This window comes from Ammospiza caudacuta, chromosome 21 (assembly GCF_027887145.1).
Source record: "Ammospiza caudacuta isolate bAmmCau1 chromosome 21, bAmmCau1.pri, whole genome shotgun sequence".
NCBI classification, from domain to species: Eukaryota; Metazoa; Chordata; class Aves; order Passeriformes; family Passerellidae; genus Ammospiza; species Ammospiza caudacuta.
In genome coordinates, this window is record NC_080613.1 from 9,008,406 (window position 1) to 9,024,828 (window position 16,423).

At 52.9% G+C, this 16,423-nt stretch overlaps 3 protein-coding genes across 3 annotated transcripts in view; 1 reads left to right on the forward strand and 2 right to left on the reverse strand.

The window, feature by feature from the left end:
* Positions 1 to 3,441, forward strand: part of NIBAN2 (niban apoptosis regulator 2) — a 39,188-nt gene extending 35,747 nt beyond the window's left edge. Inside the window, exon 14 of the mRNA XM_058818144.1 lies at positions 868 to 3,441. Coding sequence (XP_058674127.1) covers positions 868 to 2,168 — 1,301 coding nt within the window. The 3' untranslated portion in view covers positions 2,169 to 3,441. The remainder of the gene's footprint in view (positions 1 to 867) is intronic.
* SLC31A2 (solute carrier family 31 member 2) lies at positions 3,417 to 9,598 on the reverse strand. The gene is made up of 4 exons (XM_058818145.1): positions 9,459 to 9,598; positions 6,769 to 6,835; positions 4,795 to 4,966; positions 3,417 to 4,266 (listed from the first exon to the last, which is right to left on the reverse strand). The coding sequence occupies exons 1-4, from the start codon at positions 9,462 to 9,464 to the stop codon at positions 4,098 to 4,100; spliced, it is 414 nt and encodes a 137-aa protein (XP_058674128.1). The 5' UTR covers positions 9,465 to 9,598; the 3' UTR covers positions 3,417 to 4,097.
* Positions 9,599 to 10,989: 1,391 nt separating this feature from the next.
* LOC131567031 (collagen alpha-1(I) chain-like) overlaps positions 10,990 to 16,423 on the reverse strand; it is an 84,527-nt gene continuing 79,093 nt past the window's right edge. Inside the window, exons 65-68 of the mRNA XM_058818511.1 lie at positions 16,247 to 16,353; positions 15,482 to 15,562; positions 14,075 to 14,263; positions 10,990 to 11,139 (exon numbers count right to left, since the gene is read on the reverse strand). Of these exons, the coding sequence (XP_058674494.1) occupies positions 10,990 to 11,139; positions 14,075 to 14,263; positions 15,482 to 15,562; positions 16,247 to 16,353 (527 nt within the window). The remainder of the gene's footprint in view (positions 11,140 to 14,074; positions 14,264 to 15,481; positions 15,563 to 16,246; positions 16,354 to 16,423) is intronic.

Sequence of the window (16,423 nt, forward strand, 5' to 3'; positions counted from 1 at the left end):
GACCCTGTATGTTCACTCTGCAGGATTCTGGGGGCTGTGTGAGGAGGGGGTGACCTTGTGCAGGATTTTGGGGGTTGTACAGGATTTTGGGGACACGCTATGACAGGGGCTGGACAACAAGGAGTGTTCCCATGCAAAGCTAACTGGGGGCTGAATGAAGTAGGGTGACTCTGTGCTGGGGGCTGTATCAGGAGGGGGTGACCCCATGTGGGGTGCTGGGGGCTATGTGTAGAAGGAGTGACCCTCTGCAGGGTGCTGGGGTGTCTCTGATGAGGGGTGACCCCATACCAGATGTTGGGGACCCTATAAGGAGGGGTGACCTTGTGCAGGGTGTTGGGGACTCTATAAGGATGTCTGACCCCGTGCAGGGTGTAGGGGGTTGTATGAGGAGGGGGTGACCCCATATAGGGTGTTGGGGACTCCTTAAGGAGGGCTGACCCCGTACAGGTTGCTGGGGACTCAGTAAGGAGGGGTGACCCATTGCAGGTTGTTGGGGGGTATATGAGGAGGGGTTACCCCATAGAGGGTGCTGGGGACTCGTAAGGAGGGCTGACCCCATACAGGGTGTTGGGGACTCCATAAGGAGGAGTGACCCCATAGAGGGTGCTGGGGACTCTATAAGGAGGGCTGACCCCATACAGGGTGTTGGGGACTCAGTAAGGAAGGCTGACCCCATACAGTGTGCTGAGGTCTCCCCCAGAAGCAGCTTTCCCACCTGGCTGCCCCCTGGCAGGGCTGAGCAGAGGGTGGGATGCTGCCCCCCTGCCCAGCTCCAGCCACCCATCCCAGCACCCCGGGGAGGACTGGCCGAGGTGCCCCAGCCCGGCAGTGCCCGCAGCCCCCTGAGCTGTCCCTCCGTGTCCCCAGCTGTGAAGGAGGCGGCCGTGCAGCGCAAGCACAACCTGTACAGGGACAGCATGGTGATGCACAACAGCGATCCCAACCTGCACCTGCTGGGAGAGGGCCTGCCCATCGACTGGAGCGAGGAGTACAGCGGGCAGCCCGAGGAGCCGGCGGCCGAGCGGCGCCGCAGGGCCAAGCAGGTGGTGTCGGTCATCCAGGACGACGAGGGGGCCCTGCCCTATGGGGCTGAGGCCCTGCTGCAGCCCGGCTCCCCTGAGGCAGGGCAAGCAGAGCAGGCACAGCCCGGGGCGCCCCCCAGCCCCCCGGATGCGGTGCAGGAGATCCGGGAGGCGCTGGCACAGCGGAGCCTGGAGGATGGTGCCAGGCTGGAGGAGCGGCTGATGAACGGCACCGAGGGCAGCGGGGCCAGCGAGGAGGGCGTGCTGCTCGCAGGGGGTGCCACACAGCAGGGCCCAGCCTGGGATGGGGACGGGGTGAGCTGTGCCACAGCAGCAGCACCAGCACCTGGAGCTGAGGTTCCATCAGGAACGGGCAGAGAACGTGTCACACCAGCGTCCTCACCTGTCCCTGCAGCTGAGATCCCTTCAGGAATGGGCAGAGAACGTGTCACACCAGCATCCTCACCTGTCCCTGGAGCTGAGGTGTCATCAGGGGGGCAGCGTGTCACACCAGCGTCCTCACCTGTCCCTGCAGCTGAGGTCCCGTCAGGAGCTGGGACACGCCGGCCTGCACCAGCACCCCCTGTGCCTGGAGCTGAAGGGTTATCAGGGGGGCAGTGTGCCACACCAGCACTGTCACCTGTCCCTGGAGCTGAGGTCCCATCAGGGACTGGGAGACGTCCTGCACCAGCATCACCTGTGCCCAGAGCTGATGTCCCAGCACAGGCTGAGGTGCCCCCTGTCACACCAAGATCATCCGTGCCAGCTTCCCCCGGGTCTGCAGCTGATGTCCCATCAGGGGCTGAGGTGCCACATGTCACTCCAAGATCTTCCATCCCACCATCTGTGACCAGAGCTGATGTCCCATCAGAGGCTGAGGTGCCACATGTCGCACCAAGGTCATCCGTGCCAGCATCCCCTGTGCCCAGGGCTGATGTCCCATCAGTGCCCAGCGTGCCACAGGGCACAGCAGCCCCGGCCAGCCCCCGAGCCAGTGTCACAGCAGAGGCCGAGGTGCCCCGTGTCACAGCAGCACCACCTGGAGGGCACAGCCCATCAGCAGCGTGTCACCAGCACGGTGACAAGGAGCCAGGCGAGCCCAGGGGCACCACAGAGAGCGGTGAGGGGGTGCAGACTGAGTTCTAGCCCCAGCCCCTGCATGGACTGGCCCCGGTGACACTGGGGCTGAGGGAGGGGGACAGGACCCCCGGGATGGAGAGCAGCACTGTGGGAGAGGGAGGGGATGGGGACACCCAGACCTTACTGCCTAAGGGGGTCCCACTGCCACAGCCCCATGGGTCTGACTGGGGTGGCCCCAGCCTGGCTTGGGGCATCCCCTGCGCTCTGCTCTGTCCTTCTTCTGCCTTATTTTCTTTCCTACTGAGGAGATGCTTTACTGAAGAGCTTTACCTGCCCCCCACACCAGTGTCTGGGGCTGCTGGGGGGGCTGGCACTAGCCCTGCTGAGGGAGGGTGTATGGGACACTCCTGGCTGTCCCCAGGGTTGTCCCTTCCCCAGTCTGGGGTGTTTCCTCAGAGCCTGCCCACTGCCACCCATCCAGGGGGGGGTTTCTGGGAGCGTGCCCACTGCCATCCCCACCTGGCCAGCTCCAGGAGTGCCAGTGGGAGCAGGAACTGCAGGGGATGATGGCAAACAGGATGGCAAATGGGGACATGACAGGGACAACAATGCTGGGGGGCTTGAGCCACCACTGAGGGGGAGAGCACTGGGATAGCTGTGGGTTGCTGGTGCCCAGACTGGGCTGACAGCATCCAAGTTGGGCTTACAGCATCCAGACTGAGCTTACAGCGTCCAGACCGGCCTCCTGGTACCCAGGCTGGGCTCACAGCACCCACCCCCAGCCACCCTCACTCCTAGGAGCTATTTCAGGAGCTATTAAATTCAGAGTTCAGTCTCTGGGGAAGGTGGCACCCAGGCTGTGTCCCAGCTGTGCCAGGCAGGACTGGGATAATTCCAGGCTCAGCTTGCTGTGCAGTGGAGAGGTCCCAGCCCTTGCCCTCCACATCTCCTCAGCACCTCCCATGGATGGTTTCTCCAGTTTTGCAGGTTTTGGCATCTGCTGTGCTGGCTGAGCCAAGAGCAGGGGGTTGCTGACCCCTCTGTGTGTCATGAGGACAGGAGTGCTGCAGCCCCCACAGAGTGATGCCAAAAGTCCTGGAGGTGCTGGGGGTCTGCAGGACTCCTGGGTGTGACACCTGGAGCAGGGACCAGCACCCCAACACCCACTTGTGCCCCGCCTAACCCACTCAGGGGGGCCCCCAAAGTGTCTTGGGACGCCCCCCTCAAAGTGCCTTTCTCTGTGAACTTCAAACCTGTCTCTTCCAGGATATTTTATTAAGAAAGTTATACAAATGTTTAAAGATATGCTTATAATAATTAATAAAATGGAAAAGCTTTATTTAAAGCCAGAGGAGCCTCTCCTTATTGCTGAAACACCTCCCTGGGCAGGGCTGGGGATCCCCAGTCCCACTGTGAGACCCAGGGGTGTCCCGTCCTGAGCCCGCCCAGCAGTGACACAAACCAGGAGTGGAGCTGAGATGATTTTATTCAAAGGGATGTCCTGAGGAAGCAGCAAGAGGCACCAGGAGCAGCATTTCCCCCCTGGCACAGCCACACCAGGGGCTGCTCCAGCCCCATCCCTGAAGCACAGGAGCGGGGTGGGGGTGGCAGGACCCCCAGTGTCCCCAAAGGCACTGTGTGAAAAGGGGCTTGGTGCAGGGCAGCTCTGGGCAGGAGGGTCCCTGTCCCCAGCAAGTCACCGGGTCATTCCTGTTCCAGCCAGGATGAACCTCCTCGAAAAGTAGGGAGGGGAGGAAATGCCAGCACTGCCCCCACCCTGCTGTCACCACCCGGACAAAGGTCCCTGAGAGCCAGGGGACAGCCACCAGCTGAGTGGCAGCATGGCCATGGGGCTCCCTGTCCCCAGAGCAGGGCCCCAGCAAGTCCTTGGGGTTCTGTGTCCCACAGAGCACGGGGACAGAGACAGAAGTGACAGCAGCTATTCCAGACAAAGGAGCAGGAGGTGGGACACGTGTGCCACCACCCCGGGGGGCTCTAGCCCCGGCCCAGCAGCGGGTACACCATGAAGTAGCCCAGGGTGGAGCCTGCAATGGCCCCCAGGAAGATCCAGGCGTTGTAGGACATGACTGCCAGCATCACCATGTAGCCCAGCACCACCTGCAGCACGTGGAACAGAGTCTGGGCCACGTGGAACCAGAACCACCTGGGCAAGGAGAGGGGAAATGCCATCAGTGAGGGGCTGGGACAGCTGGAATCACCTCCCACCAGGAGCCTGGAGGGGACAGAGGGGGTTTGGGCAGCAGGGAGAGGGGTGGGGGCTACAAACAGCAGCTCAGGGGGAAATCCTGCTCCGGAATCAATGAGGCTGGCAGGAAGAGCAGCCTGAGGAATGATCTGTGATTAAATACAAATGGAAAAACCCAGGGCTTGGCTCCAAAGAAGGAACTGCCAGGTCCTCGTGGGGACTGAGTTGCTGCTTGCACCCATCCCCAAACCAGCAGGACCCTCCTGCACCTTGCACAACCACTCCTGGAGGGGAACATGAGCCTCCAGCCACCACCCTGGACACCTCCCAGGGGATCTGGAAGGGCTGGGCTGCCACTGGAGCCCCGTCCCCAGGCTGTACACACCCCCGTTCCCTGGGAGCTCATAGCCCTTCTCCCCCCTGTGCTGACCATGGCCCCACAGCTCCATCCCTGACCCCCAGGTGGTGCCAGGGGTCCCTGGGTACCTGCCCTGCGCGGGGTCGCTCTGCTCCTCCTCCTGGGGCTCGGTCAGGGCCTCGTGGCTGAGGCTGCGGGGCAGGGCCAGCAGCGCCCGCCGCAGCAGCACGGCCTTGCCCATCTTCACAGCCTCATAGAGCACAGAGAGCAGCAGGATCACCAGCACTGAGAGCACCATCCCTGCAGGAGAGACACCCCAACACTGCCATGGGATCACCAGCACTGAGAGCACCATCCCTGCACGAGAGACACCCCAATGTCACAGACTTCTTTCTATGAAAATCCTTTCCTTAGGATTTTTCCTCCTGAGAAGCTGAGAGTCCTCAGGGACAAAATGTAAACACTGATTATCTGCTGCTGTGGAATGCAACAGGTGCATCTGTGATTGGCCTCATGTGGTTGTTTGGAATTAATGGCCAGTCACAGTCAACTGGCTCTCACTTTGTCCGAGCCACAAACCTTTGTTGATTCATTCCTTTTGATTCTTAGCTTAGCTAACCTTCTGAGATGAACCTTTTCTTCTATTCTTTTAGTGTAGTTTTAATGTAATATATATCTAAAAATAATAAATCAAGACTTCTAAAATATGAAGTCAGATCTACATCTCTTCCCTCATCCTAAGACCCCTGTGAACACGGTCACAGCCCAACACTGCCATGGGATCACCAGCGCTGAGAGCACCATCCCTGCAGGAGAGACACCCCAACACTGCCATGGTCCCTGCAGGAGAGACACCCCAACACTGCCATGCACGGGGAGAGCCTCTGGGGGTGACAGGGACACAGCAGGGCCCGGCACGGGGGGCTTGGGGGATGTGGGGTGCTCCTGGCACCGGGCTGGGCAGCAGGGTTGTTAAATGTCAGCAAATTGTGTATTTAGCTTTTTAACTCACAGAGTTAGGTTGGAAAAGCTGTTTGAGATCATTAAGGTCAACCTGCGACCTCACCCAACAGCACCTTGTCACCCAGACCATGGCACTGAATGCCTCATCCAGTCCCTCCTCAAACACCTCCAGGGACACTGACTCCTCCCTGGACAGCCCCTTCCAATGAAGAAATTTTTCCTAGATTCTTAATTTAGGAAAATGGAGAATAAACTAAGCCTAAACTTCTCCTGGCTCAGCTGAAGGCTGTGCCCTCTTGTCCTAGAGAGCTGCTGTGAAACAAATACACAGCTTTGCATTGACTCCACAATGAACATGGGAGTTAAAATACAATGTTGGGAGAATAAACAAAATCAGAAAGAAGAGTGAAAGTGGGAAGCTGAGCCATTCTTGAGTGCTCTGGGGGCTTCACACAGCTCCCTGCCTGCTGCTCTTGGCTTGGGAGGATCAAGCTCTGCCTGGGGAATGCCCAGCACACAGCACAGCTCAGCAGGGAGGGGCAGGTCCTGCCAAAAACTGCTCCAGGAGCCCACAGAGCTCTGCAGGGAGGGGATGGAGTGAGGGACAGGGATGGATATGGAAGAATGGATAGAAGGATGAAGGAACAGGGAAGGAAGGAAGGAAGGAAGGAAGGAAGGAAGGAAGGAAGGAAGGAAGGAAGGAAGGAAGGAAGGAAGGAAGGAAGGAAGGAAGGAAGGAAGGAAGGAAGGAAGGAAGGAAGGAAGGAAGGAAGGAAGGAAGGAAGGAAGGAAGGAAGGAAGGAAGGAAGGAAGGAAGGAAGGAAGGAAGGAAGGAAGGAGATGGATGGGACAGGGATGGAGCAATGGAGGGATGGAGGAATGAAACAGGGATGGATGACGGATGGATGGATGGAAGGACAGGATGGGGTTGGACAGGGATGGACAGGATGGATGGAGGGATGGATGGATGATGGATGGATAGGACAGATGGATGGAAGGATGAAGGAACACGGACAGACGGACGGATGGATGGATAGGGTTGGACAGGAATGGATGGATGGATGGATGGATGGATGGATGGATGGATGGATGGATGGATGGATGGATGGATGAGGGATGTCCCAGGGCTGGCAGCCTACCTGTGGGGCTGTGGACACTCCAGAAGTCAAAGAGCAGCACGACTGTGTCCGAGAAGTAGAAGGTCATCTGGAACAGAGGCCAGGGAAGGGCAGTGCAGGGGCCCTGGGGGTGATGGGTGCCCACACTGCCAGCAGGCCCTGCACCCCCACCCAGGCATGCTCAGCTGGGGAGTCCCCAAATGGTGCAAGGCTCTCCCCAGCTCTGAAACGGGAAGAGGAACTTGCACAGACAATCACAGTCATGCTGAGCTGTGATTGTGCTGTGAGCTCCAGCAGGACAATTCCCACCCCCAGCAGCAGCTCCTGTGCGTGTCTGGGCTGTGACAAAAAGCCAGTTTACCCCTGTGACAATGAGAAATGAATTCAGGACTTCATCCACATGGATTTGAGGAGGGAAGGTCCCTGGGGACAGGTGGAGGCTGAGGGGAAGTTGGTGGGCAGAGCCTCTGCTCCCCTCCCAGGGCACAGAAACCTCCTGCACTGCCAGGACACCCAAAAACTCAACCACCAAGGCACCCAGAGCCACAAGTGTGACCACCCAACAACAGGGACCGGGTCCAGGGGTGCCTCCCTGGCAGAGGAGCATCCATCCCAACACTGCCAGGACGTGCAAGGGCAGCACCCCTCCTCCCTGACCCTGCTGAAACAGGAGGAGCAGGAATTGCTCTTGTGTAACATCAGCTGCAGAGCTCACACAGCTGCCCCATCTTTCCCAAAAGGTGGAATTTTAATTTTGCTGCGTTTTTCATGCTCCCTTTGGTGAACCTCCCTAGGAGGTGTTTGTGGAGCTCACAGCTGCTGCTCTCCTGCACAGATCCGTGTTTGGCTGCTCTTTCCTGCCTTTTCCAACACCAGCAGAGGTGACTGACAGGAGCAGGACCAGCCTCAGCCAGAAATACCATCCAACAGCCCGTGGGTGTTCAGGCCACAGCCCGGCTCCAATTACAGCCCTCGGCCCTCCTTACCCACAGCACATTAGCACATGTAATTGGCTCACCCTTTTAAGCCTCCTTTGGCCACAGATTAATGATAATTAGCCTTTAAATGAAGCTATTTCTCCTTCACAAGCTTCACCCACAGGTGGTAGAAGGAGCAGGTGAGTGTTTTAGGGATAGGGGACAGAAGTGATGGGCAAAATCAGAGTCATTAACTTTGGAAAAGCCACCAAATATAATGAAATCCAAATATTAACCCAGCATGCCAAGGTCTCCACTAAACCCTGTCCCCAAGTGCCACCTCTCTGTGTTTTCTGAACAATTCCAGGCATGGTGATTCCACCCTTTCCCTGGGCAGCCTGTTCCAGAGATCCAGAAGATCCCTTTGTTGCCCCAGCCTGAGGTGGAGCCACATATTTTGGGGTTCCCAGCATGGTTGTGACACCAAAATAACGCTCCTTGGGCCAACAGCGATGCCACAGAGAGATTTCTTGGTGGGTGAAGGTCAAGAGGCCAAAATTCTAAAAATCCCTGCATTCTTCCCAACGGGGAAGAGCCACCACCAGCAGGGAGATGTCCCAGGGTGTTGAGGGATGTTGTTCAGAGGGAGGGGACCCTGTCCTCCCCCACCTGCCCTGCAGCAGGGATTGGATTGAGCAGGTGAGGCTGCACCCAGCTCCTCCCCCGCAGGAATTCACACCGGGAACAAAAACTTGTTGGGAAATCTGAGCTCAAAGTGTATTTAGGGCAGGAGCTGCTGCACTTTTGGGGTTGTTCTAGCAAAACCAGTGGTGCCTGCACAGAGCAGGGCCAGGCTGCATCCCAGCCTGCTGCTCCAGCCCAACTGGGATGTCTGATCCCACATTTTGGATAAAGCTGCAGCACCCTGACCCAACCTGGACAGTCCCACCTGCAGCCCCACACTGGGGACACACTGGTTATGAGGATGTCCCCAAACTGGAATCCTCCTCAAGGCCTTGCTGCTTCAGGGGGCTGGGAGCCCTAAACATGAAATAGAACCATGGAATGGTTTGGGTTATAAGGGATCCTAAAGTTCATTTTGTCCCACCCCTGCCATGGGCAGGGACACCTTCCACCATCCCAGGCTGCTCCAAGCCCTGTCCAACCCGACCCTGGACACTTACAGGGAGATTTAAGGAGTTATAGGGGGATTCATGGGGTTCCAGAGGGAATTCATGGGGTTCCAGATGGGGATTCATATAGTCCCTGGGGGGATTAGGGGCTTCTAGGATTATTTATGGGGTTCCAGGGGGGGAATCACGGGGTTTCAGGGGGGATTTCCAGGGTTCCAGGGTGAAATCACGAGGCTCCAAAGATTTAAGGAGGTCCAGGGTGGAATCATGGAGTTCCAGGGGCGATTCACGGGGTTGCAGAGGGGATTTAAGGGGATCCAAGGGGATTTATGGGGTTCCAGGGGGATTTAAGGGGTTCCAGGCAGGAATTCATGGGATTCCAGGGTGGAATCACGGGGTTCCAGGGTGGATTCACGGGGTTCCAAGAGGATTTAAGGGGTTCCAGAGTGGAATAGGGGAATCCAGGGTGGAATCACGGGGTTCCAGTCAGATTTAAGGGGTTCCAGGGTGAAATCACGGGGTTCCAGGGTGAAATCACGGGGTTCCAGGGTGGATATAAGGGGTTCCGGGTTGGAATCACGGTGTTCCGGGGGGATTTCCGGGGTTCCAGGAAGGTCTCCCGGTGCCGGCAGTGCCGTGCCCGTCCCGTCCCGGGGCTCACCTGCATGGTGGCGGCGGCAGCGGGCGCGGGGCCCGGCCCGTTCCCCCCGGGGCCGCTGTCCCAGCGCTGTCACACCGATATCGCGGCGCTGTCCCGGCGCTGTCACGGTGTTGTCACACCGATGTCACAGCCTGTCACGGGGATGTGGCGGCGCTGTCGCAGTGCCGTGTCTGGCGCGGGGCTCCCCGGGAGCTGTAGTGCAGGGCGGGCCCAGGCCCGTCCCCTCCTCCCCGCGGCCCTGCCGGGCTCCGCGCCCTGGGTACGGCCCGGCCTGGGCTCTGCGGCTCCGCTTTGCCTTCGCTCCCGGCTCCATCCTGAGCTAAGGACCCCAAGGGGTTTTCTGCTGGTCAACCCCGGCACCCTGAAAATGCTGAGAGATTTTTGGGGGTGTGCAGCCTGGAGTGGAGAAGCTCCAGGGAGAGCTCAGTGTCCCTGAAGGGGCTCCAGGAGAGCTGGAGAGGGACTGGGGACAAGGGATGGAGGGACAGGACACAGGGAATGGCTCCCACTGCCAGAGGGCAGGGCTGGATGGGATATTGGGAATTGGGAATTGTTCCCTGTGAGGGTGGGCAGGCCCTGGCACAGGGTGCCCAGAGCAGCTGTGGCTGCCCCTGGATCCCTGGCAGTGCCCAAGGCCAGGCTGGGCAGGGCTGGGAGCACCTGGGACAGTGGGAGGTGTCCCTGCTATCGGATGGTCTCTAAGTTCTATTCCAACCCAAACCATTTAGGATTCTGTGATTTCATTTTCCCTACAGACAGGCAGGACAAAGGGGAACTTTCTTTCCAGCTGTGAGTAGAAGCATACAAATGTTTGCTCCATGCTGGGACTATCCAACCATCCCCATTACACCTGGGAACAGAGAGTGCTGAGCTGGCCCTGCCTCAGTTTCCTGAAGTGCCAGCAGGTGCAGGTGCCCACGAAGGCACCCAGTACTGCAATGCCTGGCTCTGCACCACTAAAATCCCTCTCAGTGAGACAGACACTCAAAACCGAGGCAGGATTTGGGGGAGAATTAACATTTTCATCCCTTTGCAGCACTTGGTGCTTGGCTGGAAGGGAAAGGAGCAGCAGCACACTGGGCTCTCCCAGGCTCACCAGGGCCACTTCCCAGCCCAGTCCTGGGCCAACAATGCTCCAACCATTTGTGTACTTCACTCTGGCAAAGAAAAGCTCCTTTCCTTCCCCTTTTCCCAAGCTGGCACTAGTTTTGCTTCTTTTTTTTTTTTTTCTCACAGACAGTTCCCAGCAATTATAATTCTCAAACCTCCCCCAAGCAGTCATTAAATCAGCACCTTCTCATATATAATATATACATATATAATATATTTATAATTTATAGAGAAATGACTTCTGTAAACAATATTCCTCTACTCCAGAAGGAAATGGAGTCCAGGGCATAACACAGCTGCAAACACAGCAGCTCTGTGGAGCAGCTGGGAGCCCTGTGCCACCTCCAGCTCCACTTGTCCCCACTGGGATGGCTCTTGGGTGGGGACAGAACCGGCTGGCTCAGTTTGGGTGGCACCACTTTCAGCTGAAGCAAACTGGTCCGACTGTGAAACCAAACTGGGGCGAGGCGTCGCCGTTGTGGAACACAGCCAGGTCCCGCAGGGGCAGCAGCCACAGCTCCTCCGTGCTGAACTGGAAGATGGTGTCGGCGATGGAGGACTCGTTGTCCAGCTGAAATGACCACCAGGGACAGCTGAGTGCCACCAAACCCCTCAGCTGACGGCCTGGAGCTCCCTTGGCTCCATCCCCAGCCCCTCCTGGCTTTTCCAGGCTGGTTCCTTCCCTTTGCCACATCCCCAGACCAGGAAGCCCCTTGGTCCAAAGGAATGGATGTTCTCCATTCCCATCCCACCCTGGGCAGCCTCATGTCCCTGCTCCATCCCAAACTGCAAACTTCAAACACTCTCCAAAGGAATGGATGTTCTCCATCCCCATCCCACCCTGTGCAGCCTCATCTCCCTGCTCCATCCCAAACTGCAAACTTCAAACACTCTCCAAAGGAATGGATGTTCTCCATCCCCATCCCTCCCTGTGCAGCCTCATCTCCCTGCTCCATCCCAAACTGCTGGGCTTCAAACACTCTCCAAAGGGCTCTGCCAAATGTTGGGAGCCTTTTTCAGGTGTGACATACGTTAGAAAACAATTTGTGCTAAAGGAAATGAAAACCACAGCATTTTGTGTACACAGCCAGTGTGGGGCAACAAGCAGTAATAGGCAAAGTGATAAAAATGGAGATTCAGGTGTCATCAGATGATTGTCTCCAGGGATGGATATTTCAAGGGATTTTTCTGTCTGACAAGACCCCAGCAGAAGGCATTTGATAGGCAGCATCAGAAGTTTATCCCAGAAAGTTTTCACCTGACAGGATTCCAGCAATTATCCACCGATTCTGGGAAGCGTGGTAGCAAGAAAGAAAAATTGCAATAACAGGCTAAAATATGCTAAAGAAGAGCCCAAAAGACTGTATAAAACAGACCCCAAAAATGACATTTGGAGACCCACAGGCACTTTGGTATGATAGAGGCCAAATCCTGACCCTCCCTGACCATGATCACCTGGGTCAAAGTCGATAGTGCTTGTGGCTTTTCCCAAATGTATACTTTGATAATTTAATAAAGTATTACATTTAATGAAAATTAAAAATATAAATAAAAAAATATAAATTATATTATGTAACTTATATAAATATATACTATCTATAATAGAAATTATATATTTCATAGAAATGTATATTATAAAAATTATATATATTTATATAAAATATTATTTATAAAACATACAAATAACTAAAATTAAAAATTAAATTGAAAATTGAAAATAATTAAAAATAAAAATTAAGGATAATATAAAAGAAATATTAATGATTTATTTTATAATTATATTTTATAATAATCATTATTAATAATTATAATTATTTATTTAAAACAAGTAATTATAGATTATTTATTAATATATTTCTTAATACTATAAATATAAAATTATAATAAGAATAAATTATTATTAATATATTGCTATATTATACTATTATTATAAATAATGATAATTATAAATAATTAAAACCATAATAATATAAAACTAAAAATATAAAAATAGTTTTATATTTAAAATATAATATATATTATATAATATATAAATTTATATTTATTATATAAATTTATAAAATAAATTTATTCTAAATTTATTATATAAATTTATAATTTATGATAAGAATAAATTTAATTTATATTTAAAATACAGTATATATAAGATAAAACATATATAATTTAATATAAAAATATTAAAATATAAAAATTAAAAAGAAATTACAGATAGAAAATATAGATAATAAATTATTATAATTGTTATTTGTCACAGACATCTTTTGTGAAAAATCCTTTCTTTAGGATTTTTCCTTCTGGGAAGCTGAGGCCCCCAGAAAAAGAATGTAAACATTGATTATCTGCTGCTGTGGAATGCAACAGGTGCATCTGTGATTGGCCCATGTTGCATGTTTACAATTAAGGACTAATCAAAGGCCGAGCTCTCTCTGGGACAGAATCAGAGAGAGCTCCTTTGTTTATTCATTCCTTTTCTATTCTTAGCATAGCAAGCTTCTGAACTTTTCTCTCTATTCCTTTTAGTATAGTCTTAATGTAATATATATCATAAAATAATAAATCCAGCCTTCTGATCATGGAGTCAAGATTCTCATCTCCTCTTCACCCTGAAAAACCCTTGCAAGCCCTGTAACAGTTACTTATTATAATAATTTATTGATATTTATACTTTATTAATGTTTTAATTTAATAAATAATATATTGTTATAAATAGGTATGATTCGTGCTGATAAAAATTGAAACAGTAATCAATATTGATACAGTAATTAATATTTGAGAATAATAAAACAGTTAATAGCTAAAAGTTGTAATGCCAAAGAAGAGAGGGAAAGGAGGGGCTCCACCCACCCCCCCTTCCCAGCAGATGTTCTCAAGGACCACAGGAGAGAAGCTGAAGATACAGTTGCTAAAAATGACCAAGAACCTGGTTGGGTCCAAGAAAATGCTAATTATAAGAGACTTATTGCTTTGATATGTAGATGCAGTGATACGTTAGTCTTGGCTTACATTGTACTGGCTTGGTGCGCATGTGTAACCCAAAAGTGAACTAAAAGACAACGAAGAAGACTACAGGGCCTTCATCAGCGACGACCCCCAAAGACTTGTGCGACCACCAGACCGAGTGGTGGCGCATGCGTGGTAAAGGTGGTGATGAAGGCGGAGACAGAAAAGTGACGAACCGAAAATAGGAGGAGATGGAAGGCAGAGACAGAAAAGTGACGAACCGAAAATAGGAGGAGGTGGCATTGACACACGGCATATAAGGGGTGATTTTCATTTGGCAAGCTTGTACGTGAAGTGGCAAGGGTCATTGAACCCTCCCCTCCATACCCCGCGGTTGTTTTTGCTTATGCGCTATCATTTGAACCAAATTATCCCTTGTTTATATATTTTCTAAACTATTTAATTAAAATTGTCACTATTTCTAATATTATTTGGTCTTTTTATGATGGCATGATTGGGCAAACATAACAACATTCATGATGCAATTGGAGCACCAGGCGGCTCACCAGGCAGCCGGGCAGGCTGGCGCTGTAGCTGTGCTGCCGGGAGTCGCTGAGGAAGCGGATTTCCGTGCGGGGCTGCGGCCGCCGGCGCTGCGGGGCCGCTCTGCACGAGTACGAGACCTGCTGGGCGGCGCGGTGGCTGTGCAGCCGCAGGAAGCGCAGCTGCACCGGGCTGGCCCCCGCGTATTCCAGCTGCGGGGGAAAAAAAATGCGTATTTTAGCATTGGCTTTTCGCAAGTGTTAAAAGGAATGTTGTATGTGTTATCTTAAAAAGTTGTGCTGTGTTAATTTTCTTAAGTTGCGTGTTAAATATAGTTTTGGGTTATAACATAATGTTGAAATAGAAACTATGCTATGTAAGATACTTTTTTTAAAGAAAGGACTCGCACCAGATAGCAGCCACAGGACACATAAACCTTTCAGATAAAATGAATTTATTGCTCCATTATCAGAAGAAACGAACTTCTTCCTGCCTCGCTCAGCCCTGAAGATCCTTCAGGATTAAGAGGAAGAAGCTGACACTGACCAGACAGAAATCCTTTGTTTGAATGGAATTTATGCATCATATATGAGGTGCATGAATATGCAACAGGCTGTTTTTTTTAAGGGTTAATCCTCTGTATACGTGGGTCCTTTTTTGGGCTTATTTTGCCCAGAAAGAGGTACCCGTACCGTCCATAACTCTTCATTATTATTGTCTCATATTGTCCTAATCTAAATTGTCCAAATTATTATTACTCTAATTATATTGCTATTTTTGTAACCACTTTATTGCTATTAAACTTTTAAAATTTTTAAAATAAGTGATGGCATTTTTCACATCCAGCATGTGGGGGCTATGCTCCCCCAAGGCTAAACCCTGGCAGGTTCCATCTGCCTGTTCAGCACTGGCGTTTCTCACAGAAGGAATGTCACATCCCTCTGTGCACAGCCAGAGGACACGGGTAGCCATGATATCTTCTGAAAAATCCTTTCCTTAGGATTTTTCCTCCTGAGAATCTGAAAGGCCTCAGGAACAAAATGTAAACAATGATTATCTGCTGCTGTGGAATGCAACAGGTGCAGCTGTGATTGGTCTCATGTTGGTTGTTTCTAATTAATCACAGTCAGCTGGCTCGGACTGTCTGGTCAGTCAGAAGATTTTATTATCATTCTTTTCCTTTCCTTTCAAGCCTTCTGATGAAATCTATTCTTTTAGTATAGTTATAATATATAATTTTCTTTTAATATAATATAATATATATAATAAAATAATAAAGCAGCCTTCTGAAACATGGAGTCAAGATTCTCATCTCTTCCCTCATCCTGGGACCCCTGCAAATTCCCACACTGTCCCAGCACTGCAGGGTGGCACTTGGAGACCCCCAACCCAGCTCTGTCCCCCCATGGCTGTTCCAGCCAGGCACTCACCAGGAATCCCCCGGGCAGGGTGCTGAACCACTCAAAGGTGTTCTCAGAGCTGTAGGTGCTCAGCCAGGCCTTGATGGGGACCTGAGGGGAGAGGGGACAATTGTCACACTGTCCCAGCAGGGGATAGTGGCACTGACAGGACAAGGAGGCAGCACAGAGCTCCTGTGTGTCCCTGCAGCCTGGCACACACCGTGACCAGGATCCTCAGTCCTCACTCCCTGCCAGGGCAGAGGGCACCACAGCGAGGCACTGGGCACCACAGCAAGGGACTGGCACCACAACGAGGGACTGGGCACCACAGCGAGGGATTGGTCACCCAGTAAGGGACTGGTCACTACAGTGAGGGACTGGTCACCACAGAGAGGCACTGGGCACCACAGAGAGGCACTGGGCACCACAGCGAGGGACTGGGCACCCCAGCAAGGGACTGGGCACCCCAGCAAGGGACTGGGCACCACAGCAAGGGATTGGGCACCACAGCAAGGGACTGGTCACTACAGTGAGGGACTGGTCACCACAGAGAGGCACTGGGCACCACAGAGAGGCACTGGGCACCACAGCGAGGGACTGGGCACCACAGCGAGGGATTGGGCACCACAGCTAGGGACTGGGCACCACAGCGAGGGACTGGTCACTACAGTGAGGGATTGGGCACCACAGCCAGGGACTGGGCACCCTGCCCCTCTCCAGCCCCACCAGCCCTTGTCCCCACCCACGCTGAGGGGTCCCTGGGGCTGCAGCTGCCCCATAAAAGCCACCCCGTACCTGACTGTGCACGGGGGCGATGCAGGTCTCCCCCCCAGCTGTGAAGTTGCAGAAGGCTCTCAGTGCATCCTGGGGGCTGCCCTGGTTGGGGTCGATGTAGTATTGCCCTGGAGGGAGGAGAGGACAGCCCTGGCACCCAGGTTTGGCACAGGGAGGGTGCCACACGGTGCCATCCAA

Coding starts and splice junctions, on each gene's coding strand:
- SLC31A2 (XM_058818145.1), bottom strand. Junction 4,967..6,768: donor GAGTGTCCACAGCCCCACAG/GTAGGCTGCCAG, acceptor TCTCTCCTGCAG/GGATGGTGCTCTCAGTGCTG. Junction 4,267..4,794: donor AGCGACCCCGCGCAGGGCAG/GTACCCAGGGAC, acceptor CTCCTTGCCCAG/GTGGTTCTGGTTCCACGTGG.